The sequence below is a fragment of the Rhinolophus sinicus genome, linkage group LG05, assembly GCF_036562045.2.
Source record: "Rhinolophus sinicus isolate RSC01 linkage group LG05, ASM3656204v1, whole genome shotgun sequence".
Lineage (NCBI taxonomy): Eukaryota > Metazoa > Chordata > Mammalia > Chiroptera > Rhinolophidae > Rhinolophus > Rhinolophus sinicus.
Window position 1 is genome coordinate 137,630,615 of NC_133755.1, and position 26,622 is coordinate 137,657,236.

Genomic DNA, 26,622 nt, shown 5'->3' on the forward strand with positions numbered 1-26,622 from the left:
AATGTAACCCACATACCAAGAAAGGGGAGTAGGGATTAAAAACAGAAGCATACAGCTTGATGTTTTATCCAAAACAAATACCTTTGCTACTACCATCCAGGTCAAGAAATAGCACATTAGCAAGGGCACAGAAGCCTTCCCCATGCCCCCCACCCCGCTCACTTCCTACCTGTCGGCCCCCAAAGAGAAGCAGCTTCCTGATTTTTATGGAAATCACTTCCTTGATTTATTTTATTGTTTGACCATCTAGGCGTGCATCTCTAAACACTGTACTATAGTTTTACCTGTTTCTTGAAATTTAAATGATGGGATAATTAAAAAATGTCATCTGTGGCTGACTTCTTTCATTCAATATTGTGTTGGTACAAATTCACTCATGTTGACACATGTAACTGCATTTCATTTATTTTCGTTACTTTATAGAATCCCATTGCATTAATTATCTATTGCTGTGTAACAAATCACCCCCAGAATTAGCAGTTTAAAACTTACATTTATTATATCACGTATACTCTGAGAGTCAGGAATCATTTGTGGCTTAGCTGGGTGTTCTGGCTGAGGGTCTCTCATGTAGTTGCATTCAAGCTGTCGCCTGAGACTGTCATCTCTGAAGATTTAACTAGAGCTGGAGGATCCACTTCCAAATTTGCTCACGGGGCTGTTGACAACTCACTGCGTAGGCCTCTCCATAGTGCTGCACATAACATAGATGACCAAGAGCAAATAGTCTCAGAGAAAAAAGCTGTGAGTGAGAGAGCGCCCAAGGTGGAAGCTGAAATGTCTTTTATATTTTCTCTTGTCACCTAATCTCAGCAGTGACACAGCATCACTGCTGCTGATGCTATTGATCACACAACCATCCTGGTCCAGTGCGGGAGGGGATCACCCAAGATGTGAGCATCAGGCGGCAGGAATCACTGGGGACCAACTTCGAGACTGCCTACCACAACCTTTGTATAAGCTGGGGAAGTGTTATGTATCCATTCTATCATCAACCAACATTTGGGTTGTTTCCAGTTTGGGGCTCTTATGAATAGAGCTTCTTGAACATGCTTGTACGTGTGTGTTGGTGCATATGTACATGCATTCCTGTCGGGTGACACATGGAAGTGTAAGTGCTAGGTCACTGCCTATGCATGACTTCAACTTTAGTAACTAATGGCAAACTGTTTCACCAAGTGAGCCACACATTTACCCTCCTACCAGGACTAAATGAGGTTTCCACTTGCTACACATCCTCAACACTGCTTGGTATTGTCAATCTCTTCAACTTCTGCCACTCTAGGGAGCATGTGGTGAGATCTCATTGTGGTTTTAATTTGCATTTCCCTGATGGATGAAGAGCTTGAACAGCTTTTCACAGATACAGAGACACAGTGTTTTATGAAGTAGTCAACATGGAGACAGCAGTCAGGTCCTCCTTCAAGGGGTTGCTTGCTGCTCACTGACAGGGAGTGTGGTCAGCAGCCAGCCAGCAGCTCCTTTAGGGTCAGCCTTGACTGCAGAGAACCCCCGTCCAAGGCCATGCTCTCCCGGGGAGCCCACGCTCTGACTGAGCAAGGCCATTGCAACCTGACATGGGACGTTAAGGAGCAATATTCCCTCCTGAGCCCCCACCAGGCTGGCCTTTGCTGGGCCTCTGTCAGAGTCCACCTCCCTCCTCTGCCCAGTCCTGCTTCCTCCCCCTTTTGTTCATGATAAACATCTTGCACCACACACCTTTCTCGGGGTCTGCTTCGGAAGAACCCAATCTGTCACACACTGTCTTTGTAAGCCTAGTGCCTATTTTCCTACCGAGTTATCTGTCTTGTGTTTTTTTTCTTACTAATTTGTAGATTTTTGTTTAGTATGGATTCAAGTCCTTTGTCAATTATATGTGTGGCAAATATCTTCTCCCACTCTGGGGCTTGCCGTTTTCATTTCTTTATTGTGTCTTTGAAGAGCAGAAGTCCTTTATTTGGATGTATTAGGTTGGTACAAAAGTAACTGCGGTTTCAAAGGTTGAAAATAATTGCAAAAACCGCAATGACTTTTGCACCAACCTAATAATTCAATTTATCTTTTTTTTCTTCCTTTTAGACATGCTCTTTGTATCCTACCTTAGGACACGGATAGATTCCCCTATATTACGTCCTAAAAGCTCTTATTGTTTTGCCTTTCAAATTTAGACTTACAAGCTACAATTTTTGTATAAGACATGAGACAGAGACCAGGTATCATTTTTTTCCCAGATGGATATCCTATAGTCCCAGCACCACATGCTGAAAATGACTTCTTTTTCCCCACTGCTCTGCAGCTCCCACTTGTCACATATATCAAATGTGTGGGTCTGTCCACATGTGTGGGTCTGTTTCTGGATTCCCGTTCGGCACCACTGGCCTTTTTGTCTGCTCTTGTGCTGATATGCTGATACCACCTAATTCCCATTCTCTCTCACTTCCACTTCGAGTGGGGTTTCTGTTTCCAGTTGTTCCGCTGAAGTTGTTCTTATGACGATCAGGAACACCCCCTCCTGGTTAAATCCAATGGTCAGTTTTCAGTCCTAAGCTCCCTTGTCTTCTCACAGCCACTGACACTAGTGGTACCCACTTCTCGTTGATTCAGTGTCTTCTGGGACACCCCACTCCTGGTTTTCCTGTCACCACACTGTGTGTGCGTTACAGCCTAGAGTCAACTCTGATGCCTGGTGACCCTGTGACGCCCACAGTGTCCTGTCCTCACAGCCCTGCTCAGCTCCCATAGGCTTATCCCCGTGGCTTCCTTTATGGGGTCACTCCAGCTCATATTTGTTCTTCCTCTTTTCCTGCCACCTTCTGTTTTCCCCAGCATTGTCGTCTTTCCCAAAGAACCCTGCCTTCCCAGGATGTGCCCGAAGTGTGCGCCCCTTCCTCGTCTCTCCCATTTCCTCCTCCTCGCCCCAGCCTGATGGCAGCCCACCTTCCTTCCGGCTCAGACCTCTTGGCACTCATTTGTTTGGTGGTCTCACTCAGCGTCAGCGTGTAAATGCCATTTAGCCCCAAATTTCTATTTCTAACTGGACCTTGTTCTCAAACTCCAGACTCACAGACCCAGCTGCCTATCTAACATTTCCATTTGAAGAATCTCAGACTAACACATTTAAGACAAAACTTCTAAGCTTTTCCCCCAAATCAGTTCCACATCTTGCCTTTACCTTCTCAGCTGATAACAACTCCATCCTTCTAGTGACCCGGGCACAAAACCTTAGAAGTATCCTTTCTCCCTCTTGTAGCAACACATCCAGTCCATCAGGAAATCCTGCTGAGGTGACCTTCACCATATACACATCCCAAATGCAAACACTGACCCCACCTCCATGGCTGCCACCCTGCTGGAGCCTCCATAAGGACAAATGGATAGCTAGACAGTAGTCCCCCCTATTCTTGGGGGATGCGTTCCAAGACCCCCAGTGGATGCCTGAACCGTGGGTATTACCGAACCCTATATATACTATGTTTTTTCCTATACAAACATACCTGTGATAAAGTTTAATTTATAAATTAGGTACAGTAAGAAGTTAATAACAATGACTAATAATAAAATAGAATTATTATAATATACTCTAATAAGCATTATGTGGTCTCTCTAGTATCTTATTGTACTGTACTTACCCTTCTTCTTGTGATGATGTGAGATGACACACTGCGTGAGGAGAGGAAGTGAGGTGAATGAGACATTGTCCAGTAAAATAAGGGTGACTTGAGCATAGCACTATGTGGACCGAGACAGTCCCCACAGCTAGTAAGTGACAAACAGCCAGGGAGCGTACACAGCATGGATACGCTGGACACAGGGGTGATTCACCTCCCAGGCTACTCAGAGCAGCATGCAATGTAAAACTTGTGAATTATTTCTGGAATTTTCCATTTAATTTTCAGACCACAGTCGACCTCTGGTAACTGAAAACTGCCAAAAGCAAAACCGCAGATAAGGGGGGAACTGCTAGATGACATCCATTGCCTGACAACATACGTAAAAATTCCAGGGAGATTTCTGCAATAACCTTCTAATTAGTCTTCCTACTCCAATCCTCTCTCTCCTTAGTCTTTTTTTCCCCCTTCACACAACAGCCAGAGGGATGCTGGTAAGACGTAAGCTGGATCCTGTCACTCCTCTGCTCATAGCCCTGCAGTGGCTCCCACTTCTCGCAGGGTAGAAGCTCAAGTCCTTACAGGGACCTAAAAGTCTGTCTGGCTGCGACTTCCATCACCTCCCTGAGCTCTGTGCTCTATTCCAGCCGCGGGCCTCTCTAATGTTCTCCGTGAAGGCCGGGCTGCTCCTGTCTAGAGCCTGCGTGTTAGCTTGGCTCTCCTTCTGGAACCCGCTTCTCCAAATACCTGCAAGGCTAACCTCACTCCTTCCAAGCCTTGGCCCCAATGTCGGCTTTGAGATGACACCCATCCTGACCATGAACCCTGAATCCTGCCCTCCCCCTGCCTTCTGAACCATTCTTGGCTCTTTTTTCCATCACACTGACCACCTTAGCACATTCTAATTAAGTTACCTATTATGTTTATTGTTCATTCTCTTTCTCCCGCTTCTAGACTGTATGGCAGGGATCTTCATATGCTTTTTTTCTGCTGAGCTTCTCTTTGTATCCCAAGCACCTGCAACAGTAGACAATTGTCTACAGTTAGGTTTGTCCTCTGTCCTTTGCTACAGGCTCAGGGCCCCAGACCGGAAGCCGTGAGGAACCTCAGTGAGGCAGCTTCCTGTTGCAGCTCTGCTGTAGGAAGCAGTGTGACAAAAGAAGACACACGGAATGCTGTGCGGCACCTGTAGGGGAAGGGGCCTGGTCCCAGCTTCAGTTCTGTCACCAGCTGTGACAAGTCACTTCACTTCTTTGGGTCTTCACTTCTATGTCTCTCTCTCCTGTCAATGCCTGGCCATCTGTGGGTGCAACTGGGAGTGCAATTTACTTCAATTCAGAGCTGAAGAGAGGGTGCCTCCTAAATTCTCCGCACTTACACACAGGCTTTACTAACTTCCAACGGTAATTCCACCCCATGGCAGTAGCTCCAGGACTAAAACCCAGGAATTTTATTTCTGTCCCTACATTCCAGCTCTGCTTATACTAGGCTGTGGAGAGGTTCGGGGGCAGGTACCTGGTTCAATCAGATTATAAGTACCACATGCAAAAAAAACTTTACAAATCATACTGAGATGGAGGAAGGCTTTTTAAAAATATTCTTGCTCTAAAATGTATTCTTTTTAACACACGGAAACATTCACCATTCTATTCAAAACACCATTTTAGCATTACCAAACCTAAACTCCCATCTGAAATGCGCTGCTCCTCAAGTGTCACTCCTGACATTTTGTGAGATACCCTGTCATTAAGTCAGCAGATGTGAAAGACGTGGGGGTTTCAGTGTATAAAAAAATAATGCTGTGAATCACAACACTACAGTTTCACCTCCAATTCTCAAAAGCACTTTGCTGAAAATCACATTAATCCTTATAATTTCCATGATAATAGGCCCAGATCAGTGTTTTGTGAGTAGGGCTCCGGGAGATGGGGCAAGATCTCTGGGATCGGATCGTGGGAAAGAGCTGCAGAGACCTGAACCAGGAGTTGGCTGTGGGGAGAGCTGCCACTCCAAGACACTTGGAAGGGGTGCTATGCTTACCTTCAACTTGGGGCCCCTCTCCTGGTGCTCCCCCTTCTCTATGTATTGTCATGTCATGTCAAGAAGAGGGATTGTAGGCTTTTGAAGAAATTTGAAATGTGACGCACAGCACAGCCAGTGACGCGTCCCAAGGATGTGGTAGAAAATCAAGAAATTTAAAAGTTGGAGAAACTTTGCATGCGACTATAAAGCAAGTAGGCTAATTTTACAAAGATATAGATGCAGAGTAAGGTGTATAAATGTGGGAGGCTATAGTTATTGCAATTATATTATCGGTCACCTCCCTGGGAATCTGCAGATGTGATTTAAAGATCATGGTTTTTAAAAAGTCTCATTGAATTTTAGTCACATGGCTAATTTTTAATCAAAACGTCTATCAGCAAACGTGATTACCCTCCCTATTCATCTGAATCATCTCTAAATGATTTTTCAGTCAAAAACAAAAACACATTTTCCCTCGAAAGATGAGCAAGTGCCAACACATCTGTTCAGAAGAATGTCTCGGAGGTCCCTCAATGATTTCAGCTAACGAAAGGTCCAAACGCTCCCTGGGCTTGGGCAGCCTCTGAGGAAAAAGGACACCACTAACAGAATGGCAACTCTTCTACATGAACTGACTTATGTGGAAGCAAACAATCAGTTTGTTGGGAAGAGTGTGGACGTTTTTGTTGTTGCGGGGTGGGGTGGGACAGGTTTTAGGTTGAGGTTTTGAGGAGGGGTGCAGAGAGCAATAATCAAAATCTTTTATGGTCACAATATACAACAGATATAGTTTTTGTTTTTTTAGACACCCGTTTTCCATTGTCATGCTGGAATGGATTCAACATTGGAAAATTCTGGATATTTTTTTTAGTTGGTGAATTAGCTTCCAGTGTAACCTAAAATTGTCTTTGACAATCAGATAAAACACTTGCAACAGGTTTACATGAATATTATTCTCAAGGAAAATGACCTCGCTGGTCCTAAGTTTCACTAAATAGAACTCATTCCCTTTGAAAATAAGTACTCTATACACCTTTGTAAATAGAAATACTCCATATTTTGAGTTCCAACTTTTGAGGCAATCTTCCGTGGGTAGCTCATGTTTCTGCACGCCTTGTGAGCAGTGGGCCACAGCTTTGGTTCCATACTTTTCATGGCTGCTTAAGGAACAGCGTTGGAAGACAGAGTGTCTCTTGGACAGCTTTGCTTGCAGGCCCTTTAAAAGATTAGGTTTCCTGAGCTCAAAATTCCTCAGCCATGACTCAAACACACTGCATAAAAACACTGCCAAACACACTGCATATTCGGCATGCGCCTGGCCTACTCCCTATCACCCCATGGAGCTTGGGGGACAAGAGGAGCAGATGGGGACATGCAGCTCACATGGTGCGGTGTCTCTGACCTGGGAGTCTCCTGTCTTCTGACGGCTCCATGACACTGTGGCAGGATAACTGCTTAGCTTGAATGTTAGAGTAAAAATCTCACTCTGCACATTCTTGACAACAAACATCCAAAAAAATTAAATTTCGTAGAATAAAAGGATTTCTTTGTCCTACCTGACTTCCCACCTCTTTTAAGCAAACAATATAATACTCTAATACAGTTCTAGCACAATGAATAAATACGGATTGTCTCCTGGAGTTGCAAAGGGTCTTCATGTTTCCAGCTCGAAAACTGGGAAGTAAATTTAATGTATTAAAGGATACATGTAGGAAAGAAAAAGGTTAGATAGGAATAACAAAGATTAAAGGGAAAGGAAGTAATCCTAGAAGGTGGAAAATAGAAATGAATTACAAAGCATGTCTTTAATTTTGGTTTCTTAGTCCCACAAACTAAACCATTCTATGCTGAAGAAAATTATAGCCCTATTGCCCTCTACTGGAATCAGGCTGGGAACTACAGGGCAATAGTTTGAAGTGGCTCTGTGGAATCTGCACACCTATGCGGTATCCATTGCTGCCATTGTCCAGATTTTAGCCTCATTTATCCAGATTTGAGCCTCAGGCATTCAGAATGGTAAAAGGAACACCGCTCCTTTGCATACCCAGCCTGACAGGTTCCAGTAGAACCACCTAGTGCTGAAGAGTGGGCCACCTTCCCACACTCACCTTTAATGTGTAGCAGCCACCGATGCCAGGGACCACTAACAGAGCTGTCGCCTTTGCTGGAAGCACCATTAGCACTTCTGCCCTCACCTGCCCCACTTTCATTCCATGCACAATAGTTGTTTAGAACCCTCCCCTCGTCTATTAACCCCAGCACCGAACCTACTCAGTTCCATCTCAAAAAGCATCATTTTGCTCCTTGGGGCTACCGTAGGGCTGGACGCAGTGAATGCCAACCCTTCGACTCCTGCTGAGTAATGACAACTCATGAACTCCAATGCTGACTGCCAAAGGCCCAAACCTTCACGTTAGCTTAAACGTCACCCTATCAGGACGTCCAAGCAGCGTTTACAAATGCTTTGATTATGCACTGAAATCAGAAAGAATATATAATGCACCAATAAACGTATTTATTTATAAATTATAGAAGTGTACAATTGTACAATATATTATGTACATTATAAAACACACAAAAATAGAAATTTAAAAGGATGAGATTAAATACAAAGAACCATTTTAACATTTTCCCAATGGACTGACCATCTGCATAGCCCTGGGATGCTTACACCCCCCACCCCCCCAAAGCATGCCAATGATTGCTATATTTGGATTTTTAGCTCAGGTTACAAGAAAATGTACAAGATCACAGCTTTCTTTTTTAAGTTTTGCAAAATAGCCCCAGCATCAAGTTTAAATATGTGAAGACGCTTGATGTTAACTTCTTAAGACAATATATATTTGGACTAATCACTACACAGCTGGTAAAATGTCACGTTATGTTTATGGTTCACCGATAAGCTGTTTCACTTTAAGGCAGACTGTAACAGGGGAGTTCACGGAGTTCACTAAGAATATTTGGGGAGAAAAATGCTCTAAGAAACAGAAATAAAGGATGAGGATTTGCTTTTTTTTTTTTTTAAGCTAACAAATAGCACCTAAAATAATACCTCTGCCTACAGCAGAAAGAGCTTTAAAAAAAAGGTGTTCCAAACAATGGCCATTAGCCAACGCAAAAGGATTAAAATGGCCTGCCACACGTCCGCCTGCCCAATTACCAGTGAGTCCTCAAGAACATGAATTTTCTGATTTTTATAGGCCCCGTTTCCAATCACAGACTCAGGCACATAGAAACTCAGTAAATATGTAATGAATGATGAACCACCCCTCCAAAAATCTGAATTACATTTGAAATAAGTATTGTTGCTAAAGAACACGCCAGTGTCTGGATAAACACTACGGTCAAGAATAATACGCTCAGAGCCTTACTCCATTCCACACACCCCCTCCCCTTTCCCACGTCAGTTCTGTGGCCTCTGCCTCCACTGATTCCACCCAGGGCCTGAGCTTCCCACAGCACAGGGGACAGTGCAGGGGGACAGGCCCGTCCTTCTCCAGCCTGCAGTGCAAGCTGGGAGAAATACGAGAGTATTGTTCTATCAGACAACCTTATTCAATGTGCTCCTTAATTTTTAAAAAATATTCACACACACACACAAAAGTTTTTAAACGACATGAACATCTAACTTTGAGATTGATATGCACAGAGGAAACAACGTGGGGCCTCAAGTTTTCTAACACCAAAATTTACAAGTGCTAGACTTTCAATTGTGGTCTCCTCCTGGGAGAGTTATCTTTTCGTAAGTATTTCACCAACTTAAAGAGGTAAAATATTATAGTTTAAGTAACAATTTCCTAAATAACCTGTGTCACTGTGTAGACACACACTGAATGTTTTCATCTATATGTTTATCTATTCTGCGGGCAAAATGTCACTGTTTCTTGATGGGAACAAAACTAAAACTACACTCAAGAAGGGTTTCCATTAGATTAAATGCAAACCAGGGTAAGTTAGTTATTAAATTTTGAGCAAGAGAAAGAAGGGATATGTAGTTTCACAGACTTGCTGGAGATATGAGAACCATAAACTGAAGCCTGTTTTTTCACTATTGCGGTATAGAGTGTTCATTAGAGGAAAGTGTATCTATTTGGTTGGGAAGAGTATACATATATATCACACAAAGGGTAAAGGAAAACAGACTGGTGGGTTGAGGTGATGCTGTTTTTTTAAGCACTGTGGTGAGTTATTAGGTTGTGAAATCATTCTTTCTAGAGTCAAACAGAAAGAAGCCAGCCATTTGAATGAACTTATAAAGGTTCTTTAAGACAAAACAGCCACTAGAATACACTTTTCTTGAAAAGTATCATTCAAGAAAACCAGGACATGTGCATACTATACATTGTTTTGTTTGCTCACTTCCCTTGCCTTCACACCACATGTTTTCCTAACCTCTCCTTTCACTCAACGCTACAGGCTGGCTCACTCCCTTCCACCACTTAGGTGACCAGAAGCTGCCTCCCCTGACACTGGAGCTTCCCAGTAAAACCTGACTAGAAAAGTAAACCCACCTTCTTCTTGTAAAATGAAACAAATCTTCAGTGGCACTCCTGCCTGCCAAGGAAAGGTCTCACACCTTTAAAAAAGAACAGGTGATGGAAGTTCCCATGAAAAGAACTACTTTGAACATATTATACGAAACACTACATTCTCAATTTAGAACCAAAAAAACCATTCATGTTTCTGGTAATTTTCAACTTTTATTTCCAACTACGGCAGTTAACAAAATACCCGTGGTAATTCTGCATGGGAAGTGGCCACCTTACGTAAACAAGGTCACAAATTAGTATTCTGAGAGTACTTTGGCCTATGGAGATTTTCATAGGGAAGGATTATTACAATCAGTCCTATATTACAGACTTATGCTTCCTCCATATCTAGTAATAAAAATATTCATCTTACCTCAATGGTTTATTGTGTGTACACTGCTACTCTTTATAATTTATAAGCACTATCCTTCAGGGTTGCACTGTGTGGGGGGGAAATTCTCCGACTCACGGGTTTTTCTATAGTATACAGAAATAGCAGTCACTTCAGCAGTAATGTACAATTATTATTAAATTTTTAGTTGAAAAATAAAAGAATTATCCTATGACATCCTTTCTCTGGGAGTAAAAAGACACACACCACTACAAACATAAAATGAGTCAAACTTCTATTTTATTGACAGGAGTCCAAAATGAATACAAAAAAATGCCTCCTTTTCATGTTATATATTTTTTTTCCTTAAAAGGCTTCTGATAGAGTCAGGTAGATTAAAAGCTAAGAATGTGTTTCGGCTTTTATAGTGAACCTCTTTAAAAAGGTTTAATAAAGTAAGTCACCAAGAACAGAGAACATATGGTCCCACCATCATTTTTAGATCTATAACTTATAAAAAGAATTAGATCCTGCACTGATCTGCTAAAATAGAGGCTTAAAAATGTTTTAAGCCATTAAAAGCCATTTTTACAATCTGTCTAACTTTGGGCAATTAAGAAAGGAAAATCCCAAAATGTAGCCCTCTATATTATGTGGAATGTGAGAGAATGCCAACTTATGACCAAGATAGGTAAAAATAACAGGTTGAAAGCTAAGAATGACGCTGTTATAAATAATCTTGTATCACTGCAAATGTAAGTAAGTGAATGATAGAGTTCATCAAGATTAAAACTTGAGCAGACGTTACTTGAAACGTATTTGTGGTGTTTATCAGACTTTAATGTTTGCTAAAACTAAAGCTGAACAAATAAAAGTTGCTCATTTATAGACTGTTTCTCATGTACCTTTACTTTTACTGGGACCATAAATTGATCAGATAATACATAGCCCACACTTCGGACAGTTATAACAAAGGGTTTATTATCGCTTGCAAATGAAATGAATGCACCATCGCATACTTGAAAGGCTTTACCAAGCTGTAAGCATCTTTCAGACTGTACCAAGGCACCAGCACTGCCCGCTTACGTTATGCATCCATTTCCAGTAAAGAACTAACACCTCCCTCACGTCAGTTCTGCACTGTTTCCGGTTTATTATACACTTCCAAAACAGTGAAAATGTGAAAATATTGTGGTCCATTTGCAGTACTGCTTAGTCGTCATCTTCCTCTTCTTCTTCCTCTTCCTCAAAGCTATCTTCAAAGCCCTCGCTGTCCTCCTGGTCTTCATCCCCCTCTACTGCTGTATCCCACTGCGGGTGATTTTCTGGCACAGGTTTAGCCTCATGAACTTCCAACTACAAAGAATTAAATGTAGACATCAGAAATTTGGGGATGAATAATGGAAGAAATATCTGGTAAAGAAAAGGTTTTCTTTGACCAAAGCACTTCTAAAGAAATAGATTTGTAATTCCAAATTTAAGACATTCATTTAGAATTCGTCCCAGGGGGGGAAAAAACGTAAATCTACTAACATGTAAATGTAGTTAAATTTCTAATACAGTTCGATATTTTGATTTTATGGAAGTTATACTATTTATTCTGTGGCATGAACGATTAATAACTGTGATTCTTGAGCAAGAACACTGAGTGATATCTTAGTAGTCTTCTGATGAGGGAAGAAAAACTCAAATGTGACTTTCAAAGAGGTATTTTGCAGCTTCGGGACTCATGAAGTAAAATTCTATAGCCAGCGTTAAGAAATATGGTACTCTTGTGGAAAAAAAGAGGCACGTCTTTACTGGCTCCCTTTCCTTTGGGACTGCAGTACACAGTGAAACAATACTGCAGCACAATCTCTCTAACACCATAGAACGACTTTTATAAAAACCCCAAGTAAAATGGTAAACACTAATGGGAGCATGCTTCAAATGATACTTACACAAAGAGTATACTCTAAAATGCTAAAAAATAAATTAGTTTCAGAAATTAATAAACATTCCAACAGAATCTGTGGAAAAACACGTGCTTCTCTAAAGAAAACAGAACCCCTATGGTAAAGTTATATAGCATATTATAGCACAATTAAAAGGTATCACTTAAAGTAATTTATATTCAACGTTCTAAATCATTACACTACTTTAAGTCAACAGCTTCAGTTTATTGAAAGAGTAGTCCATCAAGAGTATCATGTATAAAGTATGAGATGACCTTTTGCCCTCTATGACTACTCTACGTTTCAAAAGGAGAAATGCTTCCTTAGCACATTAAGCACTTAAACAGGCAACCATATTTATTGAAGAGTCACTATTCTTACCTTCAAAGGTTTTATCTGATCCAAACCCATATAAGAGTCTGATCTCAGAAACACTGTATACTGATAATTTCCAGGCTTCCCTGGTGCAGGAAACTTAAGTTCTACCTAGAAGACAAAATCAGCACTTAAAATCTGTATCTTGAGGAGTGGAAGAAACAACAGGTCACTCCTAAAATTCCTAGACCAGAGTATTTAATAGCTACCATAGGTCTTTACTCAGGTGACACAGAAAACCCTAACAAATGTTACAGAAGTTCTAACAACACATATATATAACATACAAAAGGAAACCGAATTAGGCAGAATTGATAGGGTAAATTTGTATCTCCACAATTTAAGAAAGCACTTTTAAAGCAACCAAGTTCTGTGCTGACCGTCACCTTGACAACTTGAAGAAATGAAGTACAAAAATAAAATAACTGGGGGCGGCCAGATAGCTCAGTTGGTTAGAGTGTGAGCTCTTAACAACAAGGTTGCCGGTTTGATACCCACATGGGCCACTGTGAGCTGCGCCCTCCACAACTAAATTGAAACAACTACTTGACTTGGAGCTGACGGGTCCTAGGAAAACACACTTAAGTAAAAGTTTTTTAAAAAAATGTATTTGACATGTAACATTGTGCAAATTTAAGGCATAAACATGTTAATTTGATATTTTAAAATAAAATAAAATAAATGAAATGTTGAAATTATTTAGACGTCACCAGAAAGGCAATCATTCTCACCAAGTTCTTATTTCTAAGATAAATGCTGATAATAGGAAAATATCTATATCTAATCTATATGCATATATATATATATATACACACACACACACACACACATATATAAAATGTGTTCCCAGTTCCTGACGGAGCTCCTGTAACTTCCTAAGTGATAAGAAGCCTAGGAGTCGCTTTGTTCTAATAGTTGGTCTTTGACCCTGGTTCATAAATCTCTTGGAATTTCCTGGGCGATAGGAATGTGTTTTGTTCTAATAAACTGACTCCTGGTGTGTTCCTACCGTGTTTCCCCGAAAATAAGACCTAGCCAGACAATCAGCTCTAATTATACTGCATTATTATATTATATTATATTATATATTATATTATACCCAGTCTTACATTATAGTAAAATAAGACCAGGTCTTATATTAATTTTTGCTCCAAAAGACGCTTTAGAGCTGATTGTCCAGCTAGGTCTTATTTTCAGAGAAACAGGGTAGGTGAGGGCTGATCACCAGAAAGACCAAGCCATGATTAGAAGCTTGGAACTTTCAATCCCACCCTCTATTCTCTGGGGAGGGGCTGGAAATTGAGTTAATGATCTACATGCCTATGTAATGAAACCTCTATAAAAATTCTCCAAGGGGCTGTGGGGAGCTTCTGAGCTGGGAACACGTGGAGGTGATGGGAGACTGGTATGCTCAGAAAGAGCATGAAAGCTCCAAGCCCCTCCCAGCACACCTTTACCTATGTATCTCTTCCATATGGATGTTCATATATATCCTTTATCATAGTCTTTCATAATAAACTGGTAAATGTGTTTTCCTGAGTTCTGTGAACCATTCCGGCAAATTACTGAACCCAAGGAGGGAGTCGTGGGAACCCTGATTTATAACCATTTGGTCGGAAGAATAGGTGACAACCTGGGACATGTGATTGGCATCTGAAGGGGGGGGGGGGCAGCAGTCCTGTGGGACTGAGCCCTTGACCTGTGGGATCTGATATTATCAGATCCAGGTAGACAGTGTCGCACTGAATTTAACTGTAGGTCATTCAAGCTGCTATCACAGAGAATTACTTGGTGTGCAGGGAAAAACCCACACATCTGGAGTCAGAAGTGTTATGAAGGTGGTAGTAGTGTGAGAGTAAAGGAGAAACACACAGGAAAAGTGAGTTTTTCTTTTACAAATGCCCAATGCCCTAAAAGGTCAAGAAGACATGTTATTTCCTATCAAATCATAAACTTCAAACACAAAGAAGTTTTAAATATACTTGAGCAAAGTAAGAATAAATCCTTAAGATGACATTTGAGTATTCTGGTGATCTGCCTCCAATCTCCAAAATCCAGATTTTGTAAGCAAAATTAATTTATTAAAATGTGCCATTAAAACTAAAATATATATATACACACACACACATATATATATATATATATACACACACATATGGAGATATATATATGTGTGTTTGTGTGTGTGTGTGTGTGTATATACATATGTATGGGAGAACCTTTTTTTAAAAAATTAGTCTCACTGTGGCCTTTCTAACTGTAAAACAAAATCTGAAATTCATAAAAGAAAAAATTAGTCACACAATTAAAAAAAACTCCAATATAAATAAATGAATAAGCAAATAAATAAATATTTATATTTTCGCTTGGTAAAAACAACCTTAATAGTAAAACAAACAGGGGACAAATATTTGCAACACGTACCACAAAGGGTTAATTTCATAGCATTTAAAAAAATATTGCAAAATCAACTTAAAAGACAAATAACCCAACAAAAATGAAAAATTATCACAAATAGATAAAAATAAAAAATACAATTCAAACACAATGAATTTAAATATTTGGTTTCGCTCTTAAAAGAAATAAAATTTAAACTACACTAAATACAACAAGCATACCTTTCCCCAAAACATAAGATCTAGCTGGACAATGAGCTCTAATGCGTCTTTTGGAGCAAAAATTAATATAAGACCCAGTCTTATTTTACTATAAGACCGGGTCTTTATAATATATAATAACATAATATATATAATACTGGGTCTTATATTGATTTTTGCTCCTAAAGACACGTTAGAGCTGACTGTCCGGCTAGGTCTTATTTTCGGGGAAACACAGTAGTAAAAATTGAGGCAGGCAAGAATCATCAAAATGAATGGATAAAAAGACTGTGGGAGAACAGGATATTCACATAGTGCCCAAATATCACCCCACAAATTAGAGGGGAAAAACCCCTTTATTACACAATAGAGAAAAGCCTTAACTAAATGATCAACCATATTACCACCAATGCGGGGTGATATAAACTGATATAATGTGTCCCTGATATGATACAATAAGGTTATATCATCTATGTTGTATTTTTGCCAAAAATATTTAAGATGAATACAATCATGAGTAACCAATGAGACAAATTCAAATTAAGGGCTAATTTACAAAATACCTTGCCTGGACGCCTCAAAAATGTCAATGGCATGAAAAATTTAAAAAGTAAAAGGCCAAGGAAGTGTGCTAACGAGGAATGGCAACCAAACGCAATGTGTGATCCCTGATTGGATCCTGAATTTAAAAACAAGACAAAGACTGTAACGGGTATTAGGGGAGTATTTGAGGAAATTTGAATATGGACTGCATATTAGACAATAATACCGTATCAATGTTAAACTTCCTGAATATAATTGTATTGTGCTGCTGTAAAAGGCCCTTGTTCTTAGAAGATACGTGTTCAGGTATTGAGGGGTATAATGTCATGATGTCTGCAGGTACCTAAAGTGGGTCAGGGGTGAAATATGCATGAGTGTGTGTATGTTCTTTGTGTGTACACATACAAAGATATAAAACATACATGGCAAAATGTTAACAATTGGTCACTGCAGATGAAAGGTCTATGGAGGTTCATAATACTGTGCTTAGAACATTATCATAGGTTTTTGAAGTTTTTTAAATAAAAAATCAGAGAGAAAAATTAACGCTGAGATGTCAGTTTTCACCTTTCTGATTAGCAATGACATTCAAAATGTCTGAGACACTGAGAAGCAATGGGCATACTTAAACATTAATTCTCCCTATGGAGACATAAATGCCCAGTTCTATGTATCAAAATTACAAATGTACAGAGCCTGATTCATTAATTGTACCTCTATGAACCTATCTGACAGATATGCACGCATACATACAAAACGACATGTGAGGTTACTCACTGCAGCAAAGGACAAGAAACTGGTAAGTCCGTTAAACAGTAGAGTGCTAAATAAACAGCCACACAAAGGAATACCATGCAGCTATAGAAGGAAATGAGGAAGACTTTTCTGTACTAACATGGGACAAATTCCAAGTTGCACCACTGAGAGAAAAAGGTAAGGTGCCGAACATGGTATATGGCACTTTTTGTGTAAAACCGGGGAAAATACACAAACGCATTTACTTGTAATTTACACACAATAGCACATGTAGAATAAAAATCTGACAACATTGATGGCCTCCACGAAGGGAATGGGTGAGAGACAAGGATGGAAGATGTTTCAATATGCACAGTTTTGTGTATCTTCTGAACTCTTAATTCGGTCAATGTTATTATCTATTCAAAAGTAGGTAAAATTTAAGTTAAAAAAATGAAATTGCTCTGTCAAAGAAATACCTGTAAGGTGGCTGTGGTGCCAAATAAACAAACTACTTCATACATTTATACTTGGCTATAAAGGGGGAAAAAATCTTTCTGGATTAAAAATCAACACCATAGAACTATCTCCAAATTTAAAAGCCTTGCTCTTGTCCAACAAGGCCAGGCAGACAGAACCTGTCTTCCTAAAAAGGTAACATAAAAAATCAAGAGCAAAAGTAAGAAAACAGAAAGAAGTTCCCATGGGGTAAAATATGCTCATCAAATGCCACCGTGGTGATGTCATGAACAGTGGACAATGCCACGTAACCAAACATCCGATGCTAAAAATGTAATCTCCCATTCTTACATTGGTTTTTAAGAAAAACAAATATATGTATGTATACATCTTAGCACTAATCCAATGAGGATAAAAACCATACATTTTTGTACAGTGTAATTAAATTCTGGAGAGAAAGGCATATGTTCTTAGACATTAACAGTGAAAACTCCCCCAAATAAATTGAGAACAAGTTTTCAAAAGACTGACAAAATTGTCTTTATAAATTTCAAATGAGCTTCCCCCAAGAGACACCAGAGAACAGTTATAGAATGTCTTAATAAATAAAATGAAATAAGCCAAATATGATAAACCGTTTTTTAAAAAAAGATTTTATTAAGTAGCATGATGGCAAAATGCTGTACATTTATAAAAACTGGAATACTGTTGTTGGATAATTACCTCTTCTGTATCTTTTAATGTACAGACATGATACGGCATAGATACGAATGTCTGTTCCTTCCTATCTGCGATATAAAGCCACCACCATTCTTGTTTTTCCTGCAAAGAAAACAAAAAGAGTATAAATAATCAGAAAACTAGAGAAATCTTTTTGCCTTGTCTCATTTTAGAGGTACTGCCCTTATTTTACTCACTGCTGTATCCCCAGCACTGATACAGTGCCTGGTACAAAACAGATGTTCAATAAATATTTACCAAAAGAATAAATTGTTCTTAACCATTTCTAGACCTGCTCTCCAAAAGAATTGTTTGTAACAAAATTTCAAATGGCCTTTTCAACCCTATTGATGGGTCTCTGTATTAAAAAACTCCTGATTAACCTTAAATGACAAAAGATATTCTCAAAAAGAAAACAGTATAAACTATTACAATTATCATCTAGCAAATAACCTTAGTGATCTTACCTAGGAATAAGCAAAAGCCAGAAAGTAGGAGTGGAAGAGATTGGGCAACCAAATGAGACATCAATACATTAAAACACATTACTCGTCAGAGAGCATCTTGGGATTCTAAAAGTCTATTTATACCTTTCAATGCACATGATTTTAATATGAATAATCTCAGCATTTTTAGTTATACTTCATAAAAGATGAGGAACAGAAAAAGAGCTTGGTAAAAAAACTGCCACCAGAATGCACAATGACAGCAGGGAGAACCCATGAGAGACAGAAAACTATAAAAAAAAATGAGAAGACCAAGCAGTGTGGAAGCATCAAACTTCGTCTGCTCAGTGACCATCAGGAATTTACAGCACACGTCGGTAACTGTCCGGTCATCTGCTTAGTATCCACTGTTTAAGAATTGGGTAGAAAAGATATCTTTCTAAAATGGCTTTAAGAAAAATGTTCTGAGGCCAAAAATCAAATAAACTCTAGAATATTCTATATACTCACTTAACCAAAACACCAGGCTGTTCTAAATTCTCAACTGTCCAAAGAAGGTTAAAGACATAACTTTTTACTGAAAAGTTTCTTAAGGGAACTGTTTGTTTATAAGCCCAAATCACTTGTACTTTCTCTTTTATTTTAACCACAGGACACTAAAATTTGGTTTATCTTTCTAATAGTGTTACACTAAATTCAACTAAAAGTTCTTTTGTTTAAATGCCTTAAACTACAAAGCACTGCAACATTAATAAGCAGAATAAATAAATCACAGGTGCATGCTTAACCCAGCTTTTGTTTACCCTAAGGGTTAGGACTACCACAATTGGGGGGGGTGTGCGCGCACACACACAAAGTGGGTCAACACATAATGGACTCAAAGTAGAGTAGTTAATACCTGGGCCCTGTGGGCCACAGAATCTGTTGCCACTACTCAACTCTGCCATTGTAGTGCCACAAGAACGAGTGTGGCTGTGTGCCAATAAAACTTCATTCACAAGAACGGGCAGGAGGCAGAGTTGTCTGCAGGCTACATTTTGCCGAAGCCATTTTAAAGCCACAGCGATCTGGATTATTCCACTTCTCTAACCCTCAGTTTTCTTCTCTGTCAAACGATGAGTGCCTACCTCAGGCTGTGTAGTCAAGATGAGCTGAGATAATACAAGTAAAGTAAGTTAGAATGTCTAGCACATAGAATGCAATAAATACATTATGATTATTAATGAAATGAAGTAAACACCTCTATTATTTAAGTGGTTCTGACATGAAATTTCATTGCCAGAAATATCATTACCAGAACATGCATATAACATAAGAAGCATAGGGATATCTTCCAGAACGTGCTTTCTTCTTTACCTCTCCACTTGGAGAATGCCTTTCCCTCCCCTCTCCCGGGCCACTTGATTAAAATGAGACTCAGTCGAAATATTTACCAAGAAGCTAGTGAATATCAATCTGTGGCATGGCACCTGTGCCCAGACTCTGATGCACATGGTGAAGGTGGAAAAGAAGCTCTGCCACGAGTTATTTGCACTTTAAACAAAATTGTTTTTCTGTTGTGTGTGATTTCCAACCACTCTTATTAAATATAATAAATGCACTTCAATAACATGTAAGTGAATTATTAACATAAATCTGTAAGTAATTTAAGTGGGTAGTGTGATAGTTAGGGTAGCTGGGTAGGTACCGGGGAAGGTAGACAGGGACATGTTAGGAAAATCCTAAATAAGTTTTATCTGATAAATGATACTTTGAGATGTTTACCATGCAGGTGCAGGTTAAATTAGAAAGAGGTATTTTTACTACTAAAATGTTCTAAGAAAGTGATAATATTTTGCCTATTAACTAAGCATGGTCTAAAATGAAACTGTCTGTTTTAAGGATAAAAATTATGCAGTTTATAGAATCCCATGGCACGTACAAAACACAATCAGTGAGTGGCATTTATTCGCTTGCTGTCTGGAGCCGTGGTGCTGGCAGAGCACCAGTGCGATGGGCAGCGTGCCCTGACAGACGGGCTCATGACCAGGACATGCCAGGAGAGCAGCGTGTGCATTGAGACGGCATCCTGGGCTGACTTCTCCCCAAGTCAAAACAACAGTCTGTGCAGAGCCACTCATTTATGATGAAGAAACCCACATGACTTAGGACTCTGCCTTCAGCAGCCCCAGCAACTCGGCTCGGACATTCTAGAGCAGAAAGCAGATTTATACATGAAATCACCCGCCAAACATGAGTGGTAAGCAGAAGGTTCTGTGGCAAAGCTGTGAGGCAGTCTGTGGAACAGCTTCCCTGAACTAAGAGGCAACCAGTTCTTGACCTCCAGCCGCAGGCAGAATCATCCACAAAAGTGAAATGGCAAGCAAATCCCAAATTCATTTGAAACACAAACTATATAGCCTGTCATGGAGATCAAAAGCCGAGCAGCCCAATCTCAAAGCAAACAAGGGCAAGAGAACAACAGCACTATAGTGATCTGTCCTGAGCTGGTGGTTCAGCCACGCTCAGTTCTTACTGGACTTAGCTAGTCCCATGATTCCCACGACTGGGGCAAGTACTGGCACCAGAGCAAGTCCACTGGCTCCAGGTGGCCAGTATAAGACCCTCAGAGAAAACCCACGGGAAAAGTGGAAGAACTTTACATCCTATTTAATATTTGATAGAAGCGAGAGATTCACAATAGCCACATAGTCAGCGCCAAGACATGCTTTTGTGTAATTACGACTGCCTGAACTGCTAATGAGAAGTCTTCGTAAAGCACAAACCTCAGTAATCGGAACAGAAAAGATAGAAGCACAGGAAACCACAGAAATTCTTAAAAAGTTAACAATATTCTTTTTAAACAACACATTCACTAAACATAATTCATATTGAAATATACCCTTCAAAAATGTGGCCTTTCAAGAACAGACCACATTAAGCACATCTGAGCCAGTACACACCACAAAGGGACAAACGGCAACTGAGAAGTATCTGAAGAGAAAGTGAATGGAGTAAGGAAAACAACAGGGTGTGTATAACTCACCTCAGGGAAGTAAAGACTATAAACAGGATGTGTTATCTTTGATTTGGTTTCCAGTAGGGCTCTCTCCTTTCGCTGTATACTTTGTTGTAATTCTTGCCACTCCTAGTAAAATAAAAATTAAGTATTTGAAATCAACTATGTTTTTGATCATTTTGAGGAGTTCCCATCTTCTAGCTATTATTCCTGACAATATTAACTACCACTGAGTTTGGTCCCAAATCTGATCATTTCCCTGCTCGAAACTTAACAATGCTTCTGTTCAGAAATCAGATCTAACCCCTTTAGCACGACTACACAGCTGTTCATGACCTAATGTGGGCCCTTCTCACCACTGCCTTCCTCCTTGGCTTTTTTTTTTTTCTTCCCAAATTAAAAAAGACTATTTAATGATATGGAAAGAAATTTAAAAGTTTACAAAACAATAATTACGCAGAACTCCACATTTGTAAAATACGCATACCTATAAATGTATAAACAGAAAACAATTTAGAAGGTATGTACCAAATGTTACCACTAGTTATATCTGAGTTGTTGGATTGTAGGTGATTCCCCCTCCCTTGTCTCATTAGGGAGACCACTTCAGGGACGGTGTAGATGCCTGACCACTGCGCTGTACACCTGAGGCTGAAGCTGAATCACAATGAATGTCAACTCCTTGGCTTTTATATTCTAGTCATTTCACAATATCTAGGCTTCTCTGAACTCACCAAGCTGGTTCACAACTCCTAAAACTTGCTTGGATTTTTTGTTTTCCCCTTTCTCTACTTGGCAAATTCCTACTCATTATTGTCTGAGGAACAGCTAAAACCTAAAGTATGAGCTCCTGAGTACCACAAATTTCCCTCCATCTCGGGACTGGGTTGATCACTCCCTCCTTTGTGCTATCACTGTACCTTGTGCAAAATGTGCATAATCTCTTTTATACTATTCGTTTATTTGCCTTCCCCACTAGCCTACAATCATTCAAGGGCAAGCACCATTTCACATTTGGCTTTGCACTCCTGTCATCTAACACAGTGCTTGCAATGTGACAGATAATGAATAATTATTTGTTTTTTGTATAATTACTTGCTAATTGAATGAATGTGGTTTTGGTCATCGGAAGAAATTAGTCTGCCAAAACCTTATGGGTCACCTCTACTAACCCTAATAAATTCAGAAAGAAATAGGTTAACTCTTTCTCCAAGCAAGGCTAGGAATAATTTCTTTGATAGTTTTAATTTTCTGGCTATCAACTTGATTCCCAAAGTACAAAAACAGTAACTGCTAAAAACAGCCATCCTTATTTTTTCCCCACGATTCCCAAGGGCAGGTACATTATTTCTTTTACTTTTATCCTTTGCCCTTTACCTTTTCCTCTTTTTGGCCTTGATTTTCTCTCAGAGGTTATTTAGGGAATTTGTTTTTCTCTCTTAAACTACAAGGGTTATTATAGACCAACGGTCCAGTCAAAAAGAATAACACAAACATAAAGAAAACTGATGAGCAGTTCACAGTTCATTTGCTGGGAACATCTTTCTAAGGACCATTATTTGTCCACCAAATACTCTTTTCTATAGCCCTCCCATAAATCATGCGCAACTTAATGCCGTGTCATGAGATTTTTTCTCTTCTCTATACCCTCACAATCTTAAATTACTTAGAGACTCCCTTTCCTTAATGTCTTATATACGTCTTGAAACAAGGTGGCATTCTGTAAAGGTTATAGCTTTCCCCTTATTCAACCTCTTGACATTAGAGGTCCCAATAACGTTTCTTTACCCCAAATATTACATGGAACTTTTGAGAGACTCTTCCAAGTAACTGCTACCTATTTCAAAACCCACCTTTCCTTACTCATAGCTCCAGAGTCGTCTTCGACACTGAAAACTGCCCTAAGAGACCAAACTGACTTTACCTCAGAGCTTAACCTACCTAGCAATTTAAGATTTAAGAAAATTAGGATCTCCAATCATTGTTAGGAACTACTTTTCTTTAAATTCTGACCACTACCCCTCAAAACTATTCTTACAAAGTAATACAGGATTATAAAATATACTGGTAACAAACTGATAAGCGAACAAGCAAGCATTTATTTTGTTATTAATAACAACAAAAACCAAAAACATCCTCAGAGGTGTAATTCCAATTGTTTAAACCTTACTGCTTCGTCATCTTTGTTTTGCTTTTCATCCTGCTCTCTATCAGAATCCCTATCACTGCCGTCCTCCTTGTCACTCTGGGAGTCTCTATTGGTTTCTTCTTCTTCAGAATCACTGCCTTTCTCAGAAACTTCATCTTCATCTTCCTTTCCAGCCGCTTCCTAAAAGGAAAACACAACCACAGAAGTTCTGAGTGTCTCAATGAGTATCTTACTCTGAGTCCCTGAAGGTAACTTACTGTCATATTTAAACTGGCTCAAGATGATAACTTCACTATTCATATAGAATTTTAGAGAATTATAAATATTCTTATTTATAAATATGTGGGAATCAGACTGAAGCCTTTAACATTTGGCTTATTTGTCAATTATTATTTTATTCATTCTTCATAGTTTGTAAAATAAAAATTCTATTTGCAAAGCATGCTACCACAATGGCTGAAACAGCTTATCTTTCAAAAACATCAACTATGCAATATATTTTATTTGAGATGGGGAAATGGGAACTTTATAGAAAAGTACTGTTTGGGGAGTTTAATATTATCTTCTAAACTGACAGAGTACAATGCAGCAAAGAAAGCCAATATCCCAGACAAAATAGTTACTAGTCCATTTCAAGAAGAAAAGGAAAAGCGAAATAAATGTAAAAGGAAGTAGAAATAAATAAAACAAACCAGAAACCAATTAAAGAGAAAGCAAATATACAAAAGGAAAACTGAAACAAAAGTTGGTTCTTTGAAAAGATTAACAAAATTACCAATATTAGGAATAAAAGACGTAACTACAGATCCAAAAGACCTTAAAAATAAAGGATATTATGAATAGCTTTACATCAACAAATTTGATAACTCAAGAGGAAATACACAAATTCCTTGAAAAACACGAATACGAAAATTGATGTAAGAAAAAAGATCGAATATGTTAAAGACAAGAGCTCTGTAACGAGCTCTTAGCCCACATGGCTTCTCTCGATAATTCTTCCAAATAAGAAAGAAATCCAACCTTACACACACTCTTCCAGGAAAAAGAGAGAGACTACATCCCAATTTGTTTACTGAGGCCAGCACAAACCCAATACAAAACATGGCAAGGATATTACAAGAAAGGAGAATGACAAACCAATATTCTCTCATAAAAACAGATGCAGGAATCCGAAACAAAATATTACACTGAATGTTATCAAATCCAGATAAATATAAAAAAGGATACTACATTGTGATCAAATGAAATTTGTTCTGGGAATGTAATGACTGTCTAAAAACTTTTAATGTATCCATACAATTCACCCCATTAACAGAAAGGAGAAAAATCATACAATCACCTCAATAGATGGAGGGACAGCATTTAATAAAATTCAGTATCTGTTCATGATAAAAATTCTCAGCATGGGAATAAAAGGAAACACTTCCTTAACCTGATAAAGAATATCTACAAAACCCTATAGTTAACATCACACTTAGTAGTGAAATAATGTTTGCTTTCTCCCTGAGATCAACAAGAGAAGGGTGACCACCATCTTCACTTTTAATCAACATTACATTGCAAGTTCTAGTCGGTATAATAAGACAGAAAGGAAGAAAGAGCATAAAGATTAAAAAGAAAAAAGTAAAACTGTCTTTATTCACAGATGGCATAATTGTGTATGTAGAAAAACTTTTCAAACATGTCTACAAATGGTTAGAATTATTGTCAATTCATCAAGACTCCTTGATGCAAGATCAATATTTAGAAAGCAACTATATTTCCATATACCAGCAATAAACATTGCAGAATGAATTTTTTTAATGTTATTTGCAATAGCACCAGAAAACATCAAATACATAGGAGTATAAATAATGAAATATACTGCCATTGGAAATTATAAAAAACTACTGAGAAGAATTTAGGAAGGTCCAAATTAATAGAGATAAGCCATGTTTATGCTAAAGACTCAGTATTGGTAACATGGGAATTCTCCCCATATTGAACCACAGATTCAATGCAATACCAGTCTAAATTCCAGCCGCTTTTTTTTTGGTGGAAACTGTCAAGCTTATTCTAACCATTTAGAATGCAATGGATCTAAAATAGTCAAGACAATTTTGAAGAAGTGAAATAAGAATTTGAGGACTTACACTACCGTATTTCAAGACTTAGCATAAAGCCACCATAATTAAGACAGAGTGACATTGGCAAAAGAATAGACAAATAACAATGAAATGGAGTAGAGGCCATGAAGAGATAGGTACATATACAGTTACAGCGCCTTGTTTTACAACGTTGCATTTCAGGGAGGAAAGGATGACCTTTTCAATAAATGGCGCTAGAACATGTTGTCCATAGTCCCTATCTCACACTACTCACAAAAATTTATTCAAAATGTATCACAGTGCTAAATATAACAGGTAAAATAATAATACTTCTATAAGTATTATAGAAAAATCTCTCCATGTCTTTGTATCCTTGGGATAAGCAGTGATGTCTTAAACAGAACACAAAAGCACGAACCATAAAAGACTGATAAAACAGACTTCATTAAAATTCTATCAAAAGCTAAGCTACCATTAAGAGTAAAACAGGACTCATATCCAGAATATATAAAGGAATCCTACAAATCCATAAGACAAACACCCCAACAGAAAAAGAGGATATCCAAACGACCAGTAAGCATATGAAAGGGTGCTCAATATCATTAGTCATCAGGTAAATACAAATAAAAACCACATGCAAAGATACAACAGACCCACCACAGTAGCTAAAAGAAAATAAAAAAGACTAGTAAAACGAAGTATGTGCGGATGTGAACAACTAGGCTCTTATTTTGCTGGTCGGAGCATAAAATGATACAACTCTGGAAAATGGGCTCTTTCAATGAGTTAAACATAAACCTATTTTATAACCCAGTAATTCCACTGCTAGGTACATACCTAAGAAAAATAAATGTCCACAAAATGACATACACAAGAATAAGCATAGCACCTTTATTCATAATAGGCAAAAAACTAGAAACAACCCAAATGTCGACCAACCACAGAACAGATAAGCTGTAGTATATTCATACAATGGAAACACACACACAGACTGGACAGCTGCTACACACAATGTACGTTAATGTCATGGACATGATAGTGAATGAAAGCAGTCAAACCATTTCACTCACATGAAGTTTAAGAACAGGC

General features: G+C 38.8%; 1 protein-coding gene across 1 annotated transcript in view; it reads right to left on the reverse strand.

Annotated features, from left to right (window-relative positions):
* Positions 1-10,772: 10,772 nt before the first annotated feature.
* SEC63 (SEC63 homolog, protein translocation regulator) overlaps positions 10,773-26,622 on the reverse strand; it is a 58,079-nt gene continuing 42,229 nt past the window's right edge. The window contains exons 17-21 of the mRNA XM_019735010.2: positions 23,468-23,626; positions 21,325-21,426; positions 17,857-17,955; positions 12,806-12,910; positions 10,773-11,846 (exon numbers count right to left, since the gene is read on the reverse strand). Coding sequence (XP_019590569.2) covers positions 11,703-11,846; positions 12,806-12,910; positions 17,857-17,955; positions 21,325-21,426; positions 23,468-23,626 — 609 coding nt within the window. The 3' untranslated portion in view covers positions 10,773-11,702. The remainder of the gene's footprint in view (positions 11,847-12,805; positions 12,911-17,856; positions 17,956-21,324; positions 21,427-23,467; positions 23,627-26,622) is intronic.